This window comes from Doryrhamphus excisus, linkage group LG2 (genome assembly GCF_037039965.1).
Source record: "Doryrhamphus excisus strain RoL-2023G ecotype Guam linkage group LG2, RoL_Dexc_Guam_v1.1, whole genome shotgun sequence".
Taxonomy (NCBI): domain Eukaryota; kingdom Metazoa; phylum Chordata; class Actinopteri; order Syngnathiformes; family Syngnathidae; genus Doryrhamphus; species Doryrhamphus excisus.
The window spans coordinates 16,727,243-16,753,209 of record NC_136358.1 but is presented as its reverse complement, the minus strand read 5'-3'; the positions used below and the strand labels follow the sequence as shown (position 1 = coordinate 16,753,209).

The following is a 25,967-nucleotide window of genomic DNA, read 5'->3' as shown; positions in this document are numbered from 1 at the left end:
TATATTACATATATAGATATATATTATATATATATTATATTATATTATATATATATCTTATATTACATTATAAAAAGTACAGGGCCAAACTAGGCTACCGATTGTAAATGCTAGCACGTTACGTAAACCTCATTCTCCAACAGATGCCTGCTAGCTTAGCTGAGCGCTAAACAGGAAGTAAACCTCATTCTTTCATTCATTCATTCATTTTCTACCGCTTTTTCCTCACGAGGGTCGCCGGGGGTGCTGGAGCCTATCCCAGCTGTCTTCGGGCGAGAGGCGGGGTACACCCTGGACTGGTCGCCAGCCAATCACAGGGCATAAACCTCATTCTCATACTCCTTAAGAGCAGCGTGACAGGGCTTTTAGCCGACTAGCTAGTATGCGTCAAAGGGGTTGGTCTAGTCACTCGTCAAAATAAGAGTCAAAATAAGCTAGGCTAGCAATTGTAAACAAACGGTTGACAATACAAAGTCCTGTTTAATCGGTGAAAGGTTAAGAACAAGGAAGACAAGCATGTTTCCTTTCTGTGCGTTTTTTTTTTTTAGCTTAAACCCAGATGGAAGCGCTTTGCTACGCCGCCTGATGAATAAATTCTGGAGGAAAACATTCAGAGAAGAACAGGAGGACCTGAATCTGGAGAATGGAGACGTCACAAGGCTGGCAGACGGGACTGGAGCAAAATGCTGGGGGGTCAAAGGGCAACGATGGCAGATGAGAGCGAGGCAATGAGAAGTATGGGAAGACAGAAGGGAAAGCCTGGGACAGATTATCCTTGGAAGGCAATCAATCTTCCCAAAAATTCTGACTGCAGGGAAGGCGTGGGGGGGTTGGGGGGGTTCGGTATTGAGGGATCAACCGTCTAACTTCTTCTGTCTTTGTTTCTTCCTGACTGATTGTTCCATCTCTACTTTAAAGCCAATTACGGATAATAGTTGTTGCTCAAGGTGTGTGTTTGAACTCCCTCCTGCCACATGTGGCTGCAATTTGTGCAACGTAATGCAATAAAGCTGCGGCACATGTACACATAATGTACATGAGGCTGCATTTACGTGTCGTCTGGTACATGCATGTGAGTTCGCCTTGGGAAAAGGAAAGACGGTCTGATGTGCACATGGGGAGATGACAGGCATACGATCAGGCTTCAATTTACTGTGGCATCCCACCTGGAAACGTCCTCATCCCACTACATTTCATTTGTAGTTTTTTTTTTCCCTACTACTTTCAAGAAAACTAATTTAATTTATTAGCGTTATGTGCAATTGGAGACACTATTATAGTGGAACCATTTTATTTATCATGGTTAAAATTATAGCTGTATTTTTGACTGTAGCTTTGCCATTTCTTCCCCCCTTCTCTTTGTTATAAATCACACTAAGTGACTGTGGTTCTGTGAAATAAAACTCACACTATTGTCACCCTCACATTAAGAACATCCGGGAGACGTAAATGTTTGCGTTCAAGAAACGCAGCTGGGAAAGAATTGTGAGCCTGAAGAGAAAACTGGCTCAGGTTCATAGAACTTTCCATTGAATCGTTTAGAGTATAATTCACTTTTATGGCAAACACTGAAAAGAAAAAAAAAGGGGAAAAAAGATGTAATGTTACAGGAATAAAGTTGTATTCAATGGCAGTGCAGTGTATTGCATTTCTAACGTACTGTGTTCAAGTACACAGTATTTATACTCACTTTTTGTACTCATTCTCACAATACTGGGCCTATTTTGTCTTCATAATATTAAAACTATTTTTGTTATTAACTAATGTTAATTATTTTTTTTACACATGAAACTATACATTTAAAAAAAATAATCCTAACCACAAAAATTTTTCTTTAGTTTGGAAACAAATTATAATTTTCTCATAATTTTCTAAAATTAAATAATTTCAAAAAAATTATTTTGAAAATAAAAAAATAAATAGAATCAAGACTTTTTACTCATATAACTACCACCTGGTGTAAAAATTATGACTTTTCCCACAAAATTAATATAATATATATATTATATTATATATATTATAAAATATAATATCTATAATATATATGATAATATATAATATAATATTAATACATTTTTTACTACTTTTTGGGAAATGTATTGTTTTTTAATCAATTTTTTCTCATTAGACTGACATTTTGTCACAAAATCAATCCTTTTTCTGCATAAACAAAAACTTTCCTCCACAACAGTCAAAGTTGAAATATTTTCTCATAAAATTAAGACTTTCTTCATAAAATGTACATTTTTTTTAACATTTATTTTCCCCCAAAATATTTTCCTATAAAAATAAGACATTTTCCTCATAAAACTACAACTCTGTAATATTTAATGTCCAGTAAATATTACTTAAAAATATTACAGTAATGCATATGCCTCATATACAGTGCATCCGGAAAGTATTCACAGCGCTTCACTTTTTCTACATTTTGTCATGTTACAGCCTCATTCCAAACTGTATTAAATTAATCTCCTACCTCAAAATTCTACACAAAATACTCCATTATGACAATGTGAAAAAAGGAAGGAACAAAGGAACAACCAATCAGGCCTGTATGGTAGAGTGGCCAGACGAAAGCCACTCCTTAGTAAAAGGAACATGGCAGCCCGTCTGGAATTTGCCAAAAAACACCTGAATGACTCTCAGACCATGAGAAACAAAATTCTCTGGTCTGATGGCTTTCGTCTGGCCACTCTACCATACAGGCCTGATTGGTGGATTGCTGCAGAGATGGTTGTCCTTCTGGAAGGCTCTCCTCTCTCCACAGAGGAACGCTGGAGCTCTGACAGAGTGACCATCGGGGCCTTGGTCACCTCCCTGACTAAGGCCCTTCTTCCCCGATCCCTCAGTTTAGAAGGCCGGCCAGCTCTAGGAAGAGTCCTGGTGGTTCCAAACGTCTTCCATTTACGAATAATGGAGGCCACTGTGCTCATTGGGACCTTCAAAGCAGCAGAAATGTTTCTGTATCCTTCCCCAGATTTGTGCCTCAAGACAATCCTGTCTCGCAGGTCTACAGACAGTTCTTTTGACTTCATGCTCGGTGTTTGTGCTCTGACATGCACAGTCAACTGTGGGACCTTATATAGACAGTTATTATATTTCCAAATCATGTCCAATCAACTGAATTTACTGCAGGTGGACTCCAATTAAGCTGTAGAAAGATCTCAAGGATGATCAGTGGAAAAAAGATGCACCTGAACTCAATTTTGAGCTTCATGGCAAAGGCTGTGAATACTTATGTAAATGTCATTTTTTTGTTTTCTATTTTTAATAAATTCAAAACATGTCAAAAAAAACTTTTTTCACATTGTCATAATGGAATATTTTGTGTAGAATTTTGAGGTAAGAGATTAATTTAATTCAGTTTGGAATGAGGCTGTAACATGACAAAATGTAGAAAAAGTGAAGCGCTGTGAATACTTTCCAGATGCACTGTAGATCAAATTATGACTTTATTCCTGTAATATATATCAGTATTTCGGTGTAGTCCTGTACTACTCAGTACCATGAAGGTTACGCCATCACAGTTGAGAAATTGTATTTCCCCAAACCAAAACAAAGCGTGGTTGTTGACGTGATTGTGCTAAGGTGGCGTTAACCTAGTTGGGCTGTCACGCTTCTTCTTCTTGTCATCTGATCCCTAAAACCCTGCATGGCGGCCTCGACACTTCTGAGCTCTTTTTGTCCTTCAGTACATTTGTTAAGAGCCGCCACTCCTTCTTTTCTAGCCCGCTTCTTTGTTGAAGCCTCCCCACGTGTCAGGGTTTCGTTCAATGTGAGCATGTGATGTCGGTGATGCGTTCATGATCAATAATTTGAAATAATGCTGCTGAAAGTGTCCGATTCCGTTATTAGTACAGGAGTGTGTCGTACTGGTTTCCAACAGTGATAACAACAACAACTCAACGCTCTATTCGGAAAAGTGTCTTCGGAGTGCGTCTGGATAAATGACGCAGCGCTTTTCCCACACGTTTCGCCCCAAAACGAATCCCAAAATGTTTTCTTTGCAGGGTCATAAATCTGACAGGCGCTGAGACCTCGGCTCTTATTGCTCGACTCGAGGCGACGGGTGCAAACTGTGTAACAGCAGGGACTGCGTTTAAGATGATTTCTATTATTGATGGCTCCTTTAAATGAAAATCTTTCGCCCTCCTCGGAGCGCTAAATGAATTCCTGGTGATGAATGATAGGAAAAACACTTCCTGGTGGTGGGATGTGCATTAGCAAGCAAACGGCTAAAGTGGTCTGGTTTCCATGTGCCAAAAAATACCCCGCAACGCAGCATCGGAAATCGTTTACTTATGCCTTAAAGTGATGCGGGATCATTTCTTTCAGTGAGACGGGAGAAAAATGAATAAGTTTGACAACTCCGGCTGTTTTTTTGCCAACATGTTGTCATTTATGCATCACTTCTCGCTTTTTGTTTTCTTTTTGATCTGCTGCACACTTAAGACTCACTTCAATGAATGGATGAAGCTGCATTTGATTTATTTGGGCTCATTTTAATCCATAAATGGTTAGTTAGGAATTAATAAAAAGGTAAAATAAATTGTAATAAAATATAATAATTTTTAAAATAATTAATAATAATGTAATAATATAATATTTTTTTAAAATAAAGAATAAAATTAAAATATACCAAAAATATACCAATTCTCCCTTTTTGTTTTCTTTTTGATCTGCCGCACACTTTAGACTCACTTGAATGAATGGATGAAGCTGCATTTGATTATTTAGGCTCATTTTAATCCATAAATGGTTAGTTAGGAATTAATAAAAAGGTAAAATAAATTGTAATAAAATATAATAATTTTTAAAATAATTAATAATAATGTAATAATATTATAATATTTTTTTAAATAAAGAATAAAATAAAAATATACAAATTCTCCCTTTTTGTTTTCTTTTTGATCTGCCGCACACTAAAGAGTCACTTGAATGAATGGATGAAGCTGCATTTGATTTATTTGGGCTCATTTTAATCCATAAATGGTTAGTTAGGAATTCATAAAAAAACGTAAAAGAAATTGTAAAAAAATATAATATTTTTTAAAATAATTAATACAATTCTTGCTTTTTCTTTTCTTTTTGATCATCCGCACACTTAAGACTCACTTGAATGAATGGATGAAGCTGCATTTGATTTATTTGAGCTCATTTTAATCCATAAATGGTTAGTTAGGAATTCATAAAAAAACGTAAAAGAAATTGTAAAAAAATATAATATTTTTTAAAATAATTAATACAATTCTTGCTTTTTCTTTTCTTTTTGATCTGCCGCACACTTAAGACTCACTTGAATGAATGGATGAAGTTGCATTTATTTTTATTTTATTTATTAAAATAATTAATTTATATAATATAATAATACGTATAATAATAATAATATATAATATAATATTAATATAATATAAAATAATTAATTAAAATTAATAAATAATTTATTTATTTGGGCTCATTTTAATCCATAAATGGTTAGTTAGGAATTAATAAACAAACATAAAATAAATTGTATTTTTTTAAATAAATTTAATAAATTATAATTTTTATAAATTATAATTTTTATAATATTATAATATACAATTTTTAATTTTTATAAAAATTATTATGATTTTATAACTAACGATGTAATAATATTCTAATATTTTTTTTAAATAAAGAATAAAATAAAAATATAGCAATCAAAAGTTTAGAGACACTTTTTCATGCAATTGTATGAAAACTTTTGACTGCTCTGGTACATCAAGCTGTATTCCCATCCCATTTCACACATTAATGTTGCTCTAAAACCATCAGAATAATTGAAATACATGCTTAAGGCCTGGTAATCCACTTGTCAAGTGACCGTAAACTCGGGAGATGTGTGGTCGCCGCCATGGCTGCCGCGTCCGTGTGATGTGTGACATTCCTGCCATACCAGACCATCACGCACCACCACCACCACGAAAGAGAGGGGAGGGGAGGGCCAGGGAAGGGACACGCACAAAGTACAAGGAAATAGAACGCACATAAGCGGTAATGGTAAGTAGTGTGTACTTCCATATATGTCAAGGTGAAGCTAATTTATGAAAACTGTTACCCATCATGCATCAGTTTGGCTCATGCTCATCCTCAACGCTCAATTTTACTGCCTTACAATAAAAAACACATCCTCCTTCTTATATTGGACTGCCCTTTAAATCAAACCCATAAAAAGTCCAGCGTATATCCTTTTATACCATCACTCATCTTTATGCCCACATGTTAATAAAAAAAAAAACAAACTGCACACCAGCTGTAAGTTTTCTTGCATTTATGGCTGACTGGAAGGAAGACATTTCCTTCGCAGCCTTTCCATACTCCAGCCAATAAAAAAAAGCAACAAAAAAAAATAAAAATCAGCAGGAGGCCTCACAACCAAGCATATATAAAATAAAGTCACATGAAATCAACTTCCCTAAGTATCCATCCAAAACTAAAAGAAAGGAGGCACACTCACACTGCAAGCGACACCTCCGGCATGTCAGCGGAAATCCAGTCATTCCCTTTGACGAGGAAACAGAGGTGTCGTGCACGGATAATTAACAAGTGGGAGTCTGGGGGTTGGGGGGGTGACACAGCAGATTGGTCAGAAATGCATAAACCTTCTAGTCAGTCGATATATTATTCATGGGAAATGTCACTCAATTTTGGAGTCTTTGTTGCAAGGCAGAACTTGCGATGCTCGTTTGTGCTGGCAGCTAGTGGGCAAGGTCTGCCAAACACAGCGGGCAAAGGACAAGGAGAGTTGGCATGAATTCAGAAAGTACGTCATAAAATATTGATGATGCACATTGACTTTGTCCGGGAGAAAGAATGATAGGCTTTTTAAGTTTTGCTATGTTGCTAGCCAGAGTTCTGTCAAACACAGCAAAAAAAAAAAAAAAAAAGGACAGGGAGGGCCGGCAATCCCTCATTTATCACGGTTAATTGGTGCCAAACCCGTGAATTTTGGCGAAGTAGGATTGCAAATACTTTCAGATGAGGTAGCATAGAAAACCTATTCACATTATTAGAGCCCTCCAGACATAAAATAACACCCCTATAGTCACCTTTACACTCACATTTACCAATATAGTAGACTTAATCAAAGTAAATAAGACTCGTGCTTGAGTGTGTTGCAATAAATGTGTTGTGGACGAGAAGTGGAGTTGGGGATTCAGAAATGAGCGAGATACGGTCATTTTATGAGTGTGATTATCGTTATTATTATTGTGTCTGTTGTGCCATAAAAGCTGTGAGGCTTGTGTGTCTTGTCGAACATGACAATAACATTACTGACACCTAGTGACCAGTGTAGAATACTACATAGAATTGTGTCTTTGAATGCAACTTATGAATGCCTTGACTTTGTATTTTGTTCATTTATCCATTTTAATACATTTTAATACATGAAATTTGCTTAGTCATTCATATTTTTACACAAATAAGTCGTATTCAACCATAAAAAAATCTGACTAAAGCCACGTAATTCGAACTATGATGTGCTTGAAATACATTACAATAAAAAAAAATGCAACATTTTATATACATATGCATGTTAATTTTATTTGTGCCTTTTTCCCTCCACAGTGCCATCTGCTGGATGTGACTGAACACTGCGGGGTTCAAGTCATAGGCCAACTATTCACTCTATTCACCTCCAGCTCTTTTCCCTTAGCAATGTAACTCCCTAGTTTCTGTTTTTTGCGGTGCACATTCCCCGCCGGATGCATCACGCTGAGCAGCCACTCACGCCACCGGGATGGGATGTCCTATGGATTATATGGAAAACAATATCGCCACCGCAAAACAAAAATCTTACATTGTAAAGATGTTTTGTCCTTATGTCGGCACGCTACAACAGTGGAAGGCCTGCTGCTTATTAAAGCGCACAATGTCGTCATCGCTATCTGGGATCTTTAGAACCAGATTACATCTAATGTGTGTGTGTGTTGGTAGGGGTTCAGAGGGGGGCACCGGTGAGGTCACGACCCGCCATGTCACGCTCTAATTGTGATTGTCATGTTGATGGTGAGGACAGAGTGTAAAATTAGCAAGTAAACATAAATTTTATCTGGTGCCGGGTCATTTGTGTGTGTGTGTGTCTGGAGTATGTGGTATGTGTGTGTTTGTGTGTGTTTGTCCAAAGGCAAACGGAAACAATTGTTTAGGTCACGGCTTTGGTGTGGTGTTTTTTTTTTTTTTTTTGATCGCCGCGGTTTCCTAGTCATGACAACCAAGGATACGAGTGCGTCCATTTTCTTATTTTGCAACTTTGTGCTGTGATGTTTTGCGTATCCCCAGGCTGGTCCGCCATTGGAATTTACAGTCCGGTCGGATGGGCCTGCCTGCTAATAAAACACATGTGGACTTGTAGAGGAATGGAGTTTGGGGAGGGGGGGGGGCAAGAGAGAACAGCCTGGCTCTGTATCCGAGCACTTAAGAGCACAAACGCACATAAACACAGAAAAGCCATCCAAGTGTACATACATATGTGCTTACTTATATATGCTTATTATTGATTGTATCACACCAATTAAATATGTCAACACATTGGAATGCATGGATAATTTTTTTTTTTTCATGATCAATTTGTTACCCCAGGGCGGCACGGCGGTCGAGTGGTTAGCGCGCAGACCTCACAGCTAAGAGGACCAGGGTTCGATTCCACCCTCGGCTATCTCTGTGTGGAGTTTGCATGTTCTCCCCGTGCATGCGTGGGTTTTCTCCGGGTACTCCGGTTTCCTCCCATATTCCCAAAAACATGCTTTTAATTAGCGACTCCAAATTGTCCATAGGTATGAATGTGAGTGTGAATGGTTGTTTGTCTATATGTGCCCTGTGATTACTGATACTGATACTGATGGAGGTCACGTTTTAGTCAAACTCCAATCCCTCATCACGCCAGAGACCCGAATCTATTGTTCTCAAACTGTCCCGCATCATATGTGCCGTACAGACGGACAAGTGGAAGAGGGCGGGGGGGGGATGAGACTGGGGTCAAATTAAGGCTAAATCTCAGTCTGTATATTATTAGGATGCAGGCACATAATAACAGACCACTGTGGAATATAGGCTGGCTCTATGTAAAGTGGAGCCAAATGGGGGCCCGGGAATGGGGGTGGGGGATGTTGGGGATTACAGTAATGAGCATCACAAGGAGTCAGACGTCTTTGTTTAACAACAAGTGACGAGGCTGCACTCAGATTAAACATGGCAGCTTTATTGTCTCCCTTAGTGGGGACTTTTTTTTTTCAATCCACTTTATTTATACTTTGTTACTGAACAAGACTCCATTAACTTTGCTATTACACATTTTTTATACTTGTAATCTGGCACATTTGGAACACAGGATGTGAACAAACTATCAGAACATAGAGAACAGGTACTTATACTAAACTAAAATAATATTATTATATATATAAACTAATACATAAACAATTTTTATTCCCATCTATTACCATTATAAACGTTCTATTGCATAAAACCTCAATCGACCTCTTTGCATGCATAAGCCCATATATGGACTGTTTCCTGTCTACGTCCGACCCACACACGCCACAGGCCTCCTGTGTCAATAAACGCGCAGCCTACATACATAATTGATCCATCCCCATGACGACGGCGAGGAGTCAGTGACCTGATGATGCCGTCGCTCTTTGCGTTGCATTACAAATGTATGACACTGTCGGGTGTTATGTGACCCTCGAGATATTATGGGATGGTGTTTCAGACAGCGTTTCAAGACTGTGTTCGCCCAGAAGGTGAAGTCAAAGGTCACTGTTGTTTTTTCACACCTATGCATGTGAAATGCAAGAAATGAGTTAGCTTGTTCGCTAATCCTGTACAATGTAGACATACTGTTAATGAGCCTACTGTGTAGCGCTGTTGAGGCGCATGCTGCACAAAAGCGCTCTTAATGTGTTGGCCGACAGACCCACCGGGGGGTGGCAAGCGGGTGGTGGTGGTGGTGGTGGCAATATGGAGGCTGTGGTGCAAGGGGGCGCGGCCAACAGACCACCTTTTAAGCGTGTTTATTTTCAAGTGATGTGCAATGATGAGTGCAAAAAAGCTCCTGTGTTTACATTGAGCTGCAGGTACACAAACGCACACATATAAGGGCGACACACACACACACACGATGAACGATGTTAATCAGGTTAGCCTCATTTCTGATGCTTCGGAGTTGCACTTTAACAAACAAATACAGGCTTTTGAGTAGCGAATGACATTAGAAGAGGACATTTACGTTAAGGATACATGCATGGTATCTTTACAGCGCTTTGGGCTAAGTCCTGTCAGGTTTCATTGTGAGTCAATGGGCCGTGAATAACAGGCATGGGCGTTGTGTCGGCCATGTGAAGATGATCCGCCGTAAACAAAGAGCGAGCGGGCGGGCGGGCATGATGGATAAAACTGCAGCGTCCTGTACACTTAAAGCGCACACAACGTATGAAAAAGATTATTTTGGCTTCCGTAATGTATCTTTTGTGCGTATAGCGGCCTCCATTTTGCAAGAGAGCGTCCATTTAAAGTCACTCATGCAGGGCTGGAGGTCGTGAAACTGTCTAAGTCATCATATGTTTTCATGTTTTCTTCCCCTTGCTTAAGCCAACAGTAGCGGTGCCAGGGAGTCGATGAATAGCGTCTTTATTCGACGGCGACGGCTGCAACCTAAAAAAAAAAAAAAACGTCCCTTCGGTGGTCTCATTTTAAGTGCAGACTGCAGCAAAAGTGAATTACTGTGTAAATTTTTTTTATTGAACAGATTATTTGTGCATCAAAAAAAAGAGGGAGCTTTTTAAATGGAGGAAGCCCATTAACAACATTAGAAGGCCCCTAATGTGATTAGCAGACGGCCGCGTCACGCCGGAATGGGACTTTAAAAGCTGCAGACATATGATTGCGACATGATGCATGGCCGTGCATTGATTGGGACGCGCTCATCCATCAAACTAACGCACGACTTTATTTTGTTTTCTGTTCCAATTGGGAGTCAAATTAAATTTACAGACAAGCTTCCCTCTGTTGTTGCTTCAAGGACACCCAAAATAAATAACCCCCAAGAAGCAGACTAAATTCTGTCACAAAGTACTGCTACCTTTCCAGACACATTCGATACATGTGCATGTGACCTTGTGAGCGTCTGACTTGGAGTACGCTGTAGGTCCCCCTTAGGGTAGACAACCTTTAACCCCCTGTTAGTCTTGGGGTCAGTTCACCTTGACCTGCCAAGTCACAAGAGTCAGAGGGACACTCAAATCCACAAACAAACTCATTTCGCTCAAAATATTGTCCATTTAAGGCAGGGGTACTTGGGGGCCACTGGAGCTCGGGTCTGGGCAAGACTGGGCCGCATCGGGTTTTCAAAAAAAAAAAAAAAAATGCATTTATAAAAAACAGAAAAATGAATAAACTTTGCTTTGGTTTCGATTTTCTACAAGAAAAGCTCTGATAAAACATTCAACTGTTCTCAAATATCTTAATTTTTATTTTTCTACACAAAATAACCTGAAAAATTAATAAACAAATCAAGAATAAAAAAAAATCAATCAATCAGTAATAAATAAATGAATATAATAATAACAATAAAACGGCAAATAATAAAAAACAGTATAGTTGGTGGGTAGACAAATTATTTTTTTTCAGATTAAAATGAACAAAGCATTATTAGAGCCCTGTAGACATGACAAAACACGACTATAGTCACATTTATACTTTTTTTATTTACAACATATTGCGCAACTGCAGGGTCTTGAGACACATGCTAACTCGCAAACTACAGAGCTAGCGACCTAAAACGGTAGCCTTCAAGTTATTTTCTTTGAACTTAAATAGCCAAAAACGTACCACTTCCACATGGATAGGAAGGATAACTATTAACAGTTATTTAACCTTTAACATGAACATTAATCAAAACGTAATATTTTTTTCTGGGTACATGATATCATACAGCATCCATATCAAACATTAAACTTTCATATCAAGGCGAGGGCCTCAAAATAAATTTGGCCCGCGGGCCGCGTGTTTGAGACCCCTGATTTAAGGGGTGGCACCCCTAAATGTCGACTAATTAGCCTCATAGGGGTGTATTACTATGTATTAAACCTTGAGGGACCGAAATGAACTCCTACTACAGCATAGCCCAGAAAGTGTATGTTGACTTTGAAGGCTTTTCTGTGAACATATTAAGTTTCTCCATAGCCGCCAAGTCTAGCAGGCTGCAGTGATTTACTGCAAAAGGCCTTTGGTGTCAGAAGTGAGTGAGGTGAAAGGACTGTAGGTGTCATTATAGCGAGGGAGACCAGTATATATAGGGTGAATGCGGAATGCGGGTGGCTCGGTTGTGCCAGGTCGGAGTTGGCACTCTCACTTGAAGGAATACTGCAGGTATGTGTGCGTCAGTCAGTCTTCAAAAGTGTGTTTGGCGAGCTGCACATGGCAGAATTTTGCTCATGTTTTTGTTTATTTGGAACATGCTGAACAAAGTACGACATCATGTGTTTATACTTGGACAAATCCACGTCTGATAAATAATAATAAGAAGCAGTTTCATAATTAAGTTCTAATTTTTGTAAGGGAATTTTCTAATGATTCATGCATATTTTCCTGAAAATAATTGGAAAATTTGTAAAAATGTGATTTGGATCCCTATTAAAAGGCTATGGCTTCTTGCCTGAACCATACCTCATCCCTTTACCGCAGACGGGGGCCCAACTAAAGTTTTCCAAATTATTTTTCTCAACCTTTAACATCAAAGTTTTAGCTGTTTTTAGCTCCTTTGCAATGCTATTTTTAAACTAATCAACCTTTCCGGTTATCTACTGGTCATTACGGTAATCATAGCGACTTGAGGCGTCAAGTTCATAAGGCGGCAGTAAACTTGCAGCCATGGAAAAAAAAGTTTCTCTCATTCCGTGTGGAAGTGGTACATTTGTTTTCTTACTTTGTCCATCTTCCTCATTCAGTTTCAACCTTAAGTTCATAATAAATCAATGGGAGGCTGAATTGTCAGGGGGGTGCTGGAGCCTATCCCAGCTGTCTTTGGGCGGGGTACACCCTGGACTGGTGGCCAGCCAATCACAGGGCACATATAGACAAACAACCATTCACACTCACATTCATACCTATGGACAATTTGGAGTCGCCAATTAACCTAGCATGTTTTTGGAATGTGGGAGGAAACCGGAGTACCTGGAGAAAACCCACGCATGCACGGGGAGAACATGCAAACTCCACACAGAGATGGAATTGAACTCGGGTTTCCTTGCTGTGAGGCTTGTTTTCATGTCAAAATAGTATAAATAGAACCATGCTTGTGTTTCCTGTACAAGTTTCTACATTTGGCCTGCCACAGATACATTTTGACTGCTACAGATAGATTCGGCACTTGGTCTTAAGACCTGTGTTGCCATACCTACATACCTATGGACATTTTGGAGTCGCCAATTAACCTAGCATGTTTTTGGAATGTGGGAGGAAACCGAGAACATGCAAACTCCACACAGAGATGGCCGAGGGTGGAATTGAACCCTGGTCTCCTAGCTGTGAGGACTGCGCGCTAACCACTCACACCGTGCGGCGCTAAATAGATTGGTATTGTTAAAGTGGTGGTGTGTCACGCATAAACGTTGCCTAAAGCCAGCAGTATTTCCACCAAACCGCTCTTGGAGACGTAACAATTTGAGATGTCAGAATCATATACACCACCCAAAGGCGTTTTAGGTTCAATTCCCACTAAGTGCACCCCCAAAAATCTCCCACCCCCCAAAAAACGGAGCTTGTATGTATTAGGTTGAGGCACCAAAGAGTCCTCGGGCTTGGAACACATTGCGGCCTGACAACTACAGTCTTTTTTGTTTTGGTTTGTTGGAACCCTTCCCAAACCCTTCTTTCAGTTACGGACTCTTTTGTATACAAAAAAGATGGGCACGCTGCCGTCCTCGCTCTTGTCTAAAATGTGGACTTGAAGCTCATTTTTTGGCAGAAGGAAGGTGGCGATTATGTGTAATTGTTGTTTACAAGAGCGGCATCGTCCGCTCTTGCGACCGACCGCGCTTGTTTGTTAGTCATAAGCTATAATTGACTATTTTAGCTTTTAGTTATAAAGACATCAGATTAACTGCAGACGACACAAAGTTGAATGATTAACACGCAGCGTCTCTATGTATATCCTGTAATTCTTGTCATCTGCTGATAAATTAATCATTGCCGCAGCACTGAACCAACCTGGCCTTTATTTTTTTTTGTCAAGCTGTGCCTCAAGCTGTTCTGTTATATAACACCGAATCTAGGCTTTTGGGCTACAAATATAATGCGTTCTCATATAAAAGTATCACTTCCAGATGCTTGTGTAGTTTTTCAGCATCCACTGGAGGTCAAAGTAATGCTCTCACGTAAATGAAGTAGCATTAGCGCAGAGGAGGTTGACTAAATTAAGAAAGCATCCAATGAGGGCATCTTCTGATAGCTTTGTTCCCCCGGGGACTCGACTGAAGTCAGAGGGAAGGTTTAATCTCGATTCCGGTCTCCCCTGCTGGTCCGCACAGATGGTTGTGCTCCATCAAGCAGCATGAAAGGCGTCTTTTAAAAAAAGACGCACCTTTGTACAAGTGGTAGAGGATCGAGACACATGCGTTTGATTTTTTGGGTGTATATTTTCTGTAATTCTCTTCTAACAACATCGGCAAATCAGCAGGACTTGGCTGCCGCCGCGGCAACGGAAAGATGCCAAGGCAGCAGCCTGGTGAAGCAAATGATGCTGAGTCATAGCTCGCAGGAACATAGCGAGATGCCATTCATCACGCAAACACAGAAGACACGGTGCGGTGCATCTTTCACAACGCGTTTTCTCGTTACCACGCATTCTCGACTTCCTGCTTCGTCATCTGCACCTTAAAGGGCTCAGAGACATGGCCGCTTTAGCGCAACAATACAGCAGAGTGTGTGGGAAGCAGCTTCGGCAGAAGACGCCGTCGAGTCTCCGGAGATGACTTTGTTTACATTCTTGGTGGTGCTGCACGTCTATGGTGGCGCACAAATACACAAACACGCATCTTTAGTACGTCTATAGGCTGCCAAACGTGTATTAGGAGCCCCTATTAAACAAACAACATAAGTGATACGGCGATTTTCCCGTAAATGCAAAGTCACGACAAGTATTTCTTCAAAAGCGTCCAGGTTGTAAACAATAGGGGTGTCGCAAGATCTTGTGTCGCAAGATCTCACAAGATTAAAATCTGATATGATCTCTCAATCTGTGCATTGGTTTTAGCACCTTGGTCATCGTCTGTCTCAGTGGGTGGAGGCGGGGCTGCTAGCATACACACAGAGTGCAGAAGAGTGTAACATAGTACAAATTAAATTGGTAGATGGCAATATTCATCCATCTGTCATGATATGCTATATATATATCACTATATTGAGAGTTACTATGGTACCCATTATGTCATTGTATGGTCATATCACCTTGTACTTTGGTACGAGGCAAAAAATAAAAAATAAAAAATAAAAATACATAAAAATACATAAAAATACATAAAAATACATAAAAATACATAAAAATACATAAAAAAATAAAACATACAAATAAGACAAATTACAAATTAAAAATATATAGAATATAAAATAAAATAAAAAAAATTTAATTATGGTCATATCACCTCATACTTGGTACATGACAAAAAATACAAATAAAAATACAAATAAAAATAAATAAATAAAAATTACAAATAAAAAAAATGTTTATTATATTGGAATGGCAGGAAGTGAACAAATGTAACTGATTGTAAAAGTACCAGATGGAGGGGTAGGATTTAATCAGCTTTGCTTCTTCCTACTCCTTTTGGACATGTGGAACTGTGAACTGATTATGTGATGCATTCAATTGTAATCTGATGCATGTTCAAATGAAATTAAACCATTACCACTACTTTCTATGCCATTGTGTCGCGGGGGTATGCTGGAGCCCATCCCAGCTGACTTCGGGTGAGAGGCAGCCAGCCAACCAATCACAGGGCACATATAGACAAATAACCATTCACACTCACATTCATACCTATGGACAATTTGGAGATGAACCTAACATGCATGTTTTTGGAATGGAGTATCGGTATTTTTTCATTGCACTTTTCTTGAGAGTAACAGTAAAATGTTGTCTCGCCGCGTTCTTGTGTATCGTTTCATCTCGTGAACGGAGTGTCCCGTGTAAGTTTTTTTGGGAATATTTTGTTAGGACACGGTGTTGGCAAAACGGCATCTCCATTTTCTTAACAAAACATGCACACACACACACCTGGTTTCCACCTATGTGTGTACTTTTGGAAAGCCAGGCAACAACAGCAGCCTCCAACAAGTGTCATGTTACATCACTTACAGGCTTTACTCTTGAGGTTACATTTTCTATCTATACATATCAAAATTTTTTCCTCTTGCTTTAATCGCAACTAACATTTGTATGTTGTTTTGTCATAAGAACCCCCGAGTGCATCATTTGATATTCCTTGGGTCTGCTTTGTGTCTGAGACAACCTTTGAACACATCATTTTTTTCATAAACCTAATGTCATAACTGTCATAACACAAACAATTCAACTCGGAACCCATTCATTCCTAATACTTTGAAATGGTACAGGACTCTATGAAACTGCCAGACAAATTCTTGTGGCCAATAAATGTGTTGTTTTTCCTTCTCAAATAAAAGGAATGGCCGTTTTATCCGAACGGAATCCTACGGGATAACATTGTGTACATTATAGTCCCTTGCTTCACACATCATCAGCGTACGAATACCATAAAGGCCGCACCACAGGGGCCCTGCTTACTGATTAAGTGCTGCTTATATGCAATGTATGCATATATCATATGAAACACAAGCACACTGTTATCAGAACTGGGCGTCATATTTGTACAACATGTGTTTCTCATTGGGTTTCATTTGCCTATCGGAGCCAAGTTCCCACCTCCGAAGCCTCCTGAGTTCATGTGCTAAAACAGAGATGAGATGAGATAAGGAGGAAAATACACCATCATCTCATGTTACCAGATTATGCTGAAAGACGGAAGAATATTACATCTAACTATGTCCTGAATGGATGACGGGGTTTTGGAAGGGGGTTTTGGAATACCCAAAACCTTGTGGTTTATAAATGGAGATTTCATCTGCACATGAGATGGCCAAGAGGGAAGAAACATAGAAGTGTATTTCCTTCATATTTTATCTCTTTGACAGGCCGTGGGCTGCAGGGAATGAGGGAGGGTTCGATGCTTTTGGACACACTTGTAACAAAGGCAGGAAAATACATCTTTGGACTGTCAAAGGCATCTGGACTCCCTTCTTTTGGGTGAGACCTTGATGTTCTTCATTGGGTCTATACTCTCACAAAGTACATTGATACAATAATTATCAGATGTGCCTTGGAATAGTCCATTGTTCGACTCAGAGGAGTGTGATTTGACTATCTTGCAGGTAAATCATATGAAAATGTCATGTGTCAGTGTTGCTTTGTTGTCATTATCGTATTTTCCGGACTATAAGTCGCACTTTTTTTCATAGGTTGGCTGTTCCTGCGACTTATACTCCAGAGCGACATATAAATGAAAAAAAACACACATTGGACACCCTTGCATTAGGCACTAATGTGGTAAGCTCTCAAAGACACACCTTTGAAAAATGAGTAAGGAATCATCCCATGACTAATTCTATTACATTTTTGTGGAAAGTAACTACCAAATGTTACTTGTAAATCTTACCAATTTTTTAAAGCAAACTTGAAATTACAGTCATTTTCTACTGACGTATTTTCCAGACTATAAGTCGCACTTTTTTTCATAGGTTGGCTGTTCCTGCGACTTATACTCCGGAGCGACTTATAAATGAAAAAAGTGTTTATGTTCCATAAACACTGGACACCTTTTCTGTTCATGTTTATTTTTTGTGTAGCTGAATAACCATTGTGTTAGCATATCTTTCTCTATCTATCTCTATTAGCCGCTTTTAGCCTTGTTTTAGCTCTGAATGAATGTATAGATATTGTATTTTAATGCATCGTTTACTATGTTTTAACTCAACTCTATTTTTTTAATTCCTTTTTTCTTCACTGTAAAGCATCTTTGAGTACTCTGAAAAGCGCTATACAAAAAAATTATTATTATTATGTATTATTATTATTTTATTGTTAGAACTTGCCTTCCAAAATGCGACTTATACTCCAGTGTGACTTATGTATGTTTTTTTCTACCTAATTATGCATTTTTGGCCTTGTGCGACTTATGTATGTTTTTTTTCTACCTAATTATGCATTTTTGGCCTTGTGCGACTTATACTCCGAAGCGACTTATAGTCCAGAAAATACAGTATTTTTTCCGTGCAGCTTTTGCGGGTAATTTATTTTAACTACTTGACCAAAACAGACATTACGTCCTCTTTGATGGCATAACATAAACAGGTTTTCATTTATAAGTCGCAGGAACAGCCAACCTTATAGTCCGGAAAATACGGTAAATTACCTGCAAAAAATGCGACTTATACTCCAGTGCGACTTATGTATGTTTTTTCTACCTAATTATACATTTTTGGCATTGTGCAACTTATATTCCAAAGCGACTTATAGTCCAAGAATACGGTATTTTGTTCATATTGGGGCAGGTTTAACATCTGACACATTTTGTAGCACCAATGTTTTTATCACCGATCTTTGACTCATTTCGGAGAGCTCCACAGTACCAGAGTCTACACACATCACCCAGTCGGGCCAAAGTGCTCGCAAGCGGCCTCCAGAACGTAAAGAAACATCAACCCTCATCCTTTTCGCCAAGACAGGACTAAACAACAACTGATTTGTGTAGGATTATTAGTACAATGTATTGTCCATTTTACATGAAGTACTTCATCACACAAACATATCATCACCTTGTCCTTCTATCCGCTAAGTGCCTTTGTGTTTTCTTACTCCTGCAATGTTTGCTTTTCCGCTCACCTCTGCAAACACGATGCTAAGTGGTTCCTTTGTAAACCTCAAACAGAGTTTAGGAGCGTATTCGCGTCTCATAACGCAGGTTAAGACTAAGAAAGTTTTGAATCTGTAATTAAATGCGGCTACCTCATGCCGAACATTTGGGTTGGGTAACTTTGGGTTAGTGGAGGCTTAAAGATTAGACAATGTTATATAGAAGAGGTTTGGTATTAACTTGAAAAGAGTGAGGTCATCACTAGAGGATGTATAAGGAGCAGCATTATAAGTAAGAGCTAAAGTGGAAGACTGTGGCACAATATACAGTGAAGAAAATAAGTATTTGAACACCCTGCTATTTTGCTATTTCTCCCACTTAGAAATCATGGAGGGGTCTGAAATTTTCATCGTAGGTGCATGTCCACTGTGAGAGAGATAAACTAAAAAGAAAAATCCAGAAATCACAATGCATGATTTTTTAACAATTTATTTGTGTGATACAGCTGCAAATAAGTATTTGAACACCTGAGAAAATGAATGTTAATATTTGGTACAGTAGCCTTTGTTTGCTATTACAGAGGTCAAACGTTTCCTGTAGTTTTTCACCAGGTTTGCACACACTGCAGGAGGGATCTTGGCCCACTCCTCCACACAGATCTTCTCTAGATCAGTCAGGTTTCTGGGCTGTCGCTGAGAAACACGGAGTTTGAGCTCCCTCCAAAGATTTTCGATTGGGTTCAGGTCTGGAGACTGGCTGGGCCATGCTAGAACCTTGATATGCTTCTTACGGAGCCACTCCTTGGTTTTCCTGGCTGTGTGCTTCGGGTCGTTGTCGTGTTGGAAGACCCAGCCACGACCCATCTTCAATGCTCTGACAGAGGGAAGGAGGTTGTTCCCCAAAATCTCACAATACACGGCCCCAGTCATCCTCTCTTTAATGCAGTGCACTCGTCCTGTCCCATGTGCAGAAAAACACCCCCAAAGCATGATGCTACCACCCCCATGCTTCACAGTAGGGATGGTGTTCTTCGGATTGTACTCTTCATTCTTCTTCCTCCAAACACGCTTATTGGAATTATGACCAAAAAGTTCTATTTTGGTCTCATCTGACCATAAAACTTTCTCCCATGACTCCTCTGTATCATCCAAATGGTCATATGCAAACTTAAGACGGGCCTTGACATGTGCTGGTTTAAGCAGGGGAACCTTTCGTGCCATGCATGATTTCACATCATGACGTCTTAGTGTATTACCTACAGTAACCTTGGAAACGGTGGTCCCAGCTCTTTTCAGGTCATTGACCAAGTCCTGTCGTGTAGTTCTGGGCTGATTCCTCACCTTTCTTAGAATCATTGAGACCCCACGAGGTGATATCTTGCATGGGGCTCCACTCCGATTGAGATTGACCGTCATGTTTAGCTTCTTCCATTTTCTAATGATAGCTCCAACAGTGGACCTTTTTTCACCAAGCTGCTTGGTAATTGCTCCGTAGCCCTTTCCAGCCTTGTGGAGGTGTACAATTTTGTCTCTGGTGTCTTTGGACAGCTCTTTGGTCTTCGCCATGTTACAAGTTAAAGTCTTACTGATTGTATGGGGTGGACAGGTGTCTTTATGCAGCTAACGACCTCAAACAGGTGCATCTGATTCAGGATGATACATGGAGTGCAGGTGGACTTCTAATGGGCAGACTAACAGGTCTTTCAGGGTCAGAATTCTAGATGATACACAGGTGTTCAAATACTTATTTGCAGCTGTATCACACAAATAAATTGTTAAAAAATCATGCATTGTGATTTCTGGATTTTTCTTTTTAGTTTATCTCTCTCACAGTGGACATGCACCTACGATGAAAATTTCAGACCCCTCCATGATTTCTAAGTGGGAGAAATAGCAAAATAGCAGGGTGTTCAAATACTTATTTTCTTCACTGTAGGAGGAATATGAGCTGAAGTTGGAAGATGCTCACGCCACCAGCTTAAGTGCTGCCATGTTTGGGATTTCACCGTCTTACAGTAGAACCTTGAGGGGGAAACTCCACCCCGTTCTACTCTACTCCTACACATTGGCGAGTGGTACAACACATAGTACAGGGAATGTCTGTGACATCTGAATTAATGTCAATTCTACATACATGCATGTATATACTATTGAAATATAACTATAAAAGCAATCTTCACTCGCTAAATGCACTGCAAAAAAGGCCAGTAAGGATAATTTATAATGCCGCCTATAGAGAACATACTAACTCCTTATTTCTAAAATCACATCTAAAATTCATCTTCAAACAGCTAAAATAATGCATAAGGCTAAAAATAACCAATTACCTAAAAATGTCATCCAATACTTCTCTACAAGAGAGGAGAAATATGATCTCAGGGAAGAACTACATTTGAAACACTTCTACGCTAGGACTACGTTAAAAAGCCATAGCATTTCAGTATGTGGAATCAAACTATGGAATGGATTGAGTAAGGACCTCAAACAATGCACAACGATGAGCCAATTCAAGAAACAATACAAGCAGTTGATGTTTGCTAAATACAAGGATGAAGAGTCTTGAACCAGTCATGATGTGCTATATATATACATCACTATATTGACACTTACTATGGTACCCATTATGTCATTGTATGGTCATATCACCTTGTACTTCGGTACGAGGTGCATTATAAAAAAAACAAAAAAAAACCTTAAACTGTATTATGGAAAGCAGGAAGTGAACAAATGTAACAGTTACTGATTGTAAAAGTACCAGATGGAGGGGTAGGATTTAATAAGCTTTGCTTCTTCCTACTCCTTTTGGACATGTGGAACTGTGAACTGATTATGTGATCCATTCAATTGTAATCTGATGCATGTTCAAATTAAATAAAACCATTACCATATTAGGAAAGCAGGAAGTGAACAAATGTAACAGTTACTGATTGTAAAAGTACCAGATGGAGGGGTAGGATTGAATAAGCTTTGCTTCTTCCTACTCCTTTTGGACATGTGGAACTGTGAACTGATTATGTGATGCATTCAATTGTAATCTAATGCATGTTCTAATTAAATAAAACCATTACCATTACCATATTAGGAAAGCAGGAAGTGAACAAATGTAACAGTTACTGTTTGTAAAAGTACCAGGTGGAGGGGTAGGATTTAATAAGCTTTGCTTCTTCCTACTCCTTTTGGACATGTGGAACTGTGAACTGATTATGTGATGCATTCAATTGTAATCTGATGCATGTTCAAACAAAATTAAACCATTACCATTACCAAATATTGTCAACACCAAAAAAAGGTATGCTTAGCAGACTGCAGGTAGCTGGCCCGGATGTGATGTGTGTCCTCAGTCCCAATTAGAACTGTTTGAGACTCGTCACCAGGAGCTATGCGGCGAGGAAACAGCACATCCCCACAACAGGGATTAACGTTTAACTTGGCTCTGCGTCACACACCTGGCTTTAAAAAGCAGAGGAGGCGTCGGGGGAAAAGCTGTGTGTGCGCATGTCCCTTCACTGACTGTTGATTTACCACTCAGAGGTGGCAAGAATTCCAAAAATGAGGAACGACTCTGCTCCTCTCCATTCACCCGGAGCTTTCCCACTCATAAAAATACCAGAATTAGTTGAATTAGTCGGCTAAGCGTCTCTGGTGTCGCGGCGCATCTAACCCTGAGAGGTTCACCTGTCATGACGAGTTATGCCTTTCGCGCTAAAGCGACTCATGTTGAGCACGGAGGTAGAACAATGGAATCTTTGCGTCAAGTCAGCTGTAATGCGCATTAGAGATGATAAACGAAAAAAAATGTTCTGTACATGTTCTGTTTCACATAAATATACACATCAGGTCCCGTTTGGAGCACGCAGACCTCACAGCTAGGAGACCAGGGTTCAATTCCACCCTCGGCCATCTCTGTGTGGAGTTTGCATGTTCTCCCCGTGCATGCGTGGGTTTTCTCCAGGTACTCCGGTTTCCTCCCACATTCCAAAAACATGCTAGGTTAATCAGCCACTCCAAATTGTCCATAGGTATGAATGTGAGTGTGAATGGTTGTTTGTCTATATGTGCCCTGTGATTGGCTGGCCACCAGTCTGTCGGGAAAGTAAGTATTACATGTTATCATGAATGTTCACGGTGACAGCATGTACATAAAACCATAAAATATTGTTGGAGGTAGGCTGCACAGCGATCGAGTGGTTAGCGCGCCGACCTCACAGCTAGGAGACCAGGGTTCAATTTCACCCTTGGCCATCTCTGCGTGGAGTTTGCATGTTCTCCCCGTGCATGCGTGGGTTTTCTCCGGGTACTCCGGTTTCCTCCCACATTCCAAAAACATGCTAGGTTAATTGGTGACTCCAAATTGTCCATAGGTATGAATGTGAGTGTGAATGGTTGTTTGTCTATATGTGCCCTGTGATTGGCTGGCCACCAGTCCACGGTGTACCCCGCCTCTGGCCCGAAGACGGCTGGGATAGGCTCCAGCACCCCCCCGCGACCCTCGTAAGGAAAAAGCGGTAGAAAATGAATGAATGAGGTCCCGTTTGGTGCAAGTGAGGTGATGACAATAAGAGGAAGTTGACCTTGGCGGGACCTCGGACATAAAAACAAGCTTCAATCACATAAACTGATGTATAAAATATAAAAAATCCACAAAAGATGCACTGGCATAAGCAGCCTACCAGTACATGTAACTGAATCTGTCCCGACTTGAGTGAGCTGACATATGTGATGACAGCTCAGCAATAACACAGTGACCCCCCCCCCTTCCCCCCCTCAGTGGATCATTTTAAGCGTACTTCTCTTCCCCCTGTGGCTACCGTGGCGATGACACGGTCAGAAAGAGGTGGGATTGCAGGTAAGTAGACATGATGAGTGACAGCGACAACTACTATTTAGTTGAACGCCATTCCCATTCCCATTCCCAAATTCCCTTTCACTATCTGCTGATGTTTTTAATGGACGGCGGGATCCTAATGATTCCCACAGCATGATTGACACTTCTCCTCGGGGCCATGTCTGGAGCCACTTACCTCATTCTCACTAAGGGGGTTAGGGGGTTTGAAGCCGGGTTATTCGGGGTCACGGAGAAAGAAAGAGGCATAAAGCCAAAACCCAGCAGGGTCATGGCCAGAAACGGAAACTAATGTCTTCCCCCTCGGAGGCTGGGCTTATGAACGCTGACTGATTTCGCAGCTATATAAATGTAAGAGTATCAGCACGTATATAAAAACCTACTTATTAGGGTTTTCAGCACTTGGCTTGGGGCTATTATTCTAGTTTAGCTAATCTGTTTGGCTAACCGACACCTAACTTGAGTTAATATCATGGTGGGCTTCTTAATGACAGGATATCACCTTTCGGGCCGAGTAACGCTTCTACACCTGAGCTTCTGCACACAAAAGGTTGAAAATATGAAGCCCTACTGTGTTGCTTGTGCTATTATTTTTCTGACAAATCCAACACATGGTGCCGCTGTTATTGACCACAAAAACTCCAAAAAATTGTTTTTAATTTATCAACACATTGTAATTTTAGCAAGATTATTCATTGCGGGGGTGCTGGAGCCTATCCCAGCTGTCTTCGGGCGAGAGGCAGGGTACACCCTGGACTGGTGGCCAGCCAATCACAGGGCACATATAGACAAACAACCATTCACACTCACATTCATACCTATGGACAATTTGGAGTCGCTAATTAACCTAGCATGTTTTTGGAATGTGGGAGGAAACCCACAAGTGCACGGGGAGAACATGCAAACTCCACACAGAGATGTCTGAGTGTGGAATTGAACCCTGTTCTACTAGCTGTGAAGTCTGTGTGCTAACCACTCGACCACCTTGCAGCTATTGAGCAAGATTTTTTTTTATTATGTAGTTATTTTAGTAATCTTGAGAAAGATTGCAAAAAATATTATAAAAATATATAATACTGTAACTTTATTCTCAGAATATTTTGACTTTATTAGAGGCATATAAAAATGTTAAATTACTGTTGCCGCACTTTGGATACCCTCTTATTGAAGTTGAAAGCATTCTCAACATAACCCATAAGGGGCGCCACAAATGTCATTTGTCAAACTGCTTCTTTTCCAAAACTTCCTTCGTCGGCGTGAGAATTTGACAGATGAAGCAATGCAACGCCAATCAAAGGTTCCTGGTGTCCCATCCATCCTGACCAATGACGACAAACTGGAATGACTAACCAGGCCGCAGCATGACAGATGAGCCTGGCGCGGCTTAAAAAGATAAGATCCCTCTCGCTTGCGTCTCTCTTGCTCGGTGCTGATAGAAAGATAGCCTTTCATTGCTGGTGACATCCAAGCTGCCATCACAAAAGTGCGCAGGCCCACATCAATCCGGCTTGTTTTCAAAAGCCGCTGAGAAAATAAAAGTGGTGGGAGATAAAAGCCAAGCTTCGGGGATGTGCGGTGTCCTGCGCCTGTGCCTCAAACCGGGGCCTTGTTTTCAATTTAGCCCCCCCCCTCTCTTTTGTGTTGCCCATGCCGATGCTGATCCTCACTTCCTCTTCGGCTGCATGTGTAGGCCTATAGGGCTTACCTCTTATATCCCTTTCCCTCTCTGTGTCTGCTGTAAATAGGCTTAATGTTACAGTTGTCTGTGTGGACTCACAAAGGAGGCACCGGGGGCGGGCTCTATTTTGTACCGGGTCAGGCAGAACGGTGGGGAAATAAGAGCAATCAGGACACAAAAGACGATCAAATTTCTCTTTTAATAAAAGACTGCGGTTCTGTAAGATGCACGTCGCATTGGGTGAGGTGTACAGCGGCCATCATTTCAAAGCAGGGAGATTTAAAACGCCCGTTGCCACTCGTGAAATGTGGCACGTTATTTTTGGTAGCGCCCCCGACAGAGTCACGTGACTACTTTTAACTCGATTCTAACCTTAACACGTCAAGAGCAGTGCTCAGTACACAGTCTTTGCGTCCTTTCCACACTCACACAGCACTTCCTTATTCTCCACCAATCACATGCAAGGTGCGCTCACCGGCATCGGAAAGTCCAAACCTCAA

The 25,967-nt window shown here is 40.2% G+C and overlaps 1 protein-coding gene across 2 annotated transcripts in view; it reads right to left on the bottom strand.

Annotated features, from left to right (window-relative positions):
- pphln1 (periphilin 1) overlaps nucleotides 1-25,967 on the bottom strand; it is a 122,558-nt gene that overhangs the window by 21,194 nt on the left and 75,397 nt on the right. Inside the window, exon 11 of one of the 2 annotated variants that reach the window (XM_078799073.1) lies at nucleotides 420-686. The exons of the other annotated variant lie outside the window; for it this stretch is intronic. Coding sequence (XP_078655199.1) covers nucleotides 435-686 — 252 coding nt within the window. The 3' untranslated portion in view covers nucleotides 420-434. Of the gene's footprint in view, nucleotides 1-419; nucleotides 687-25,967 lie in introns of those variants that run through there. 2 annotated transcript variants of the gene reach the window in all.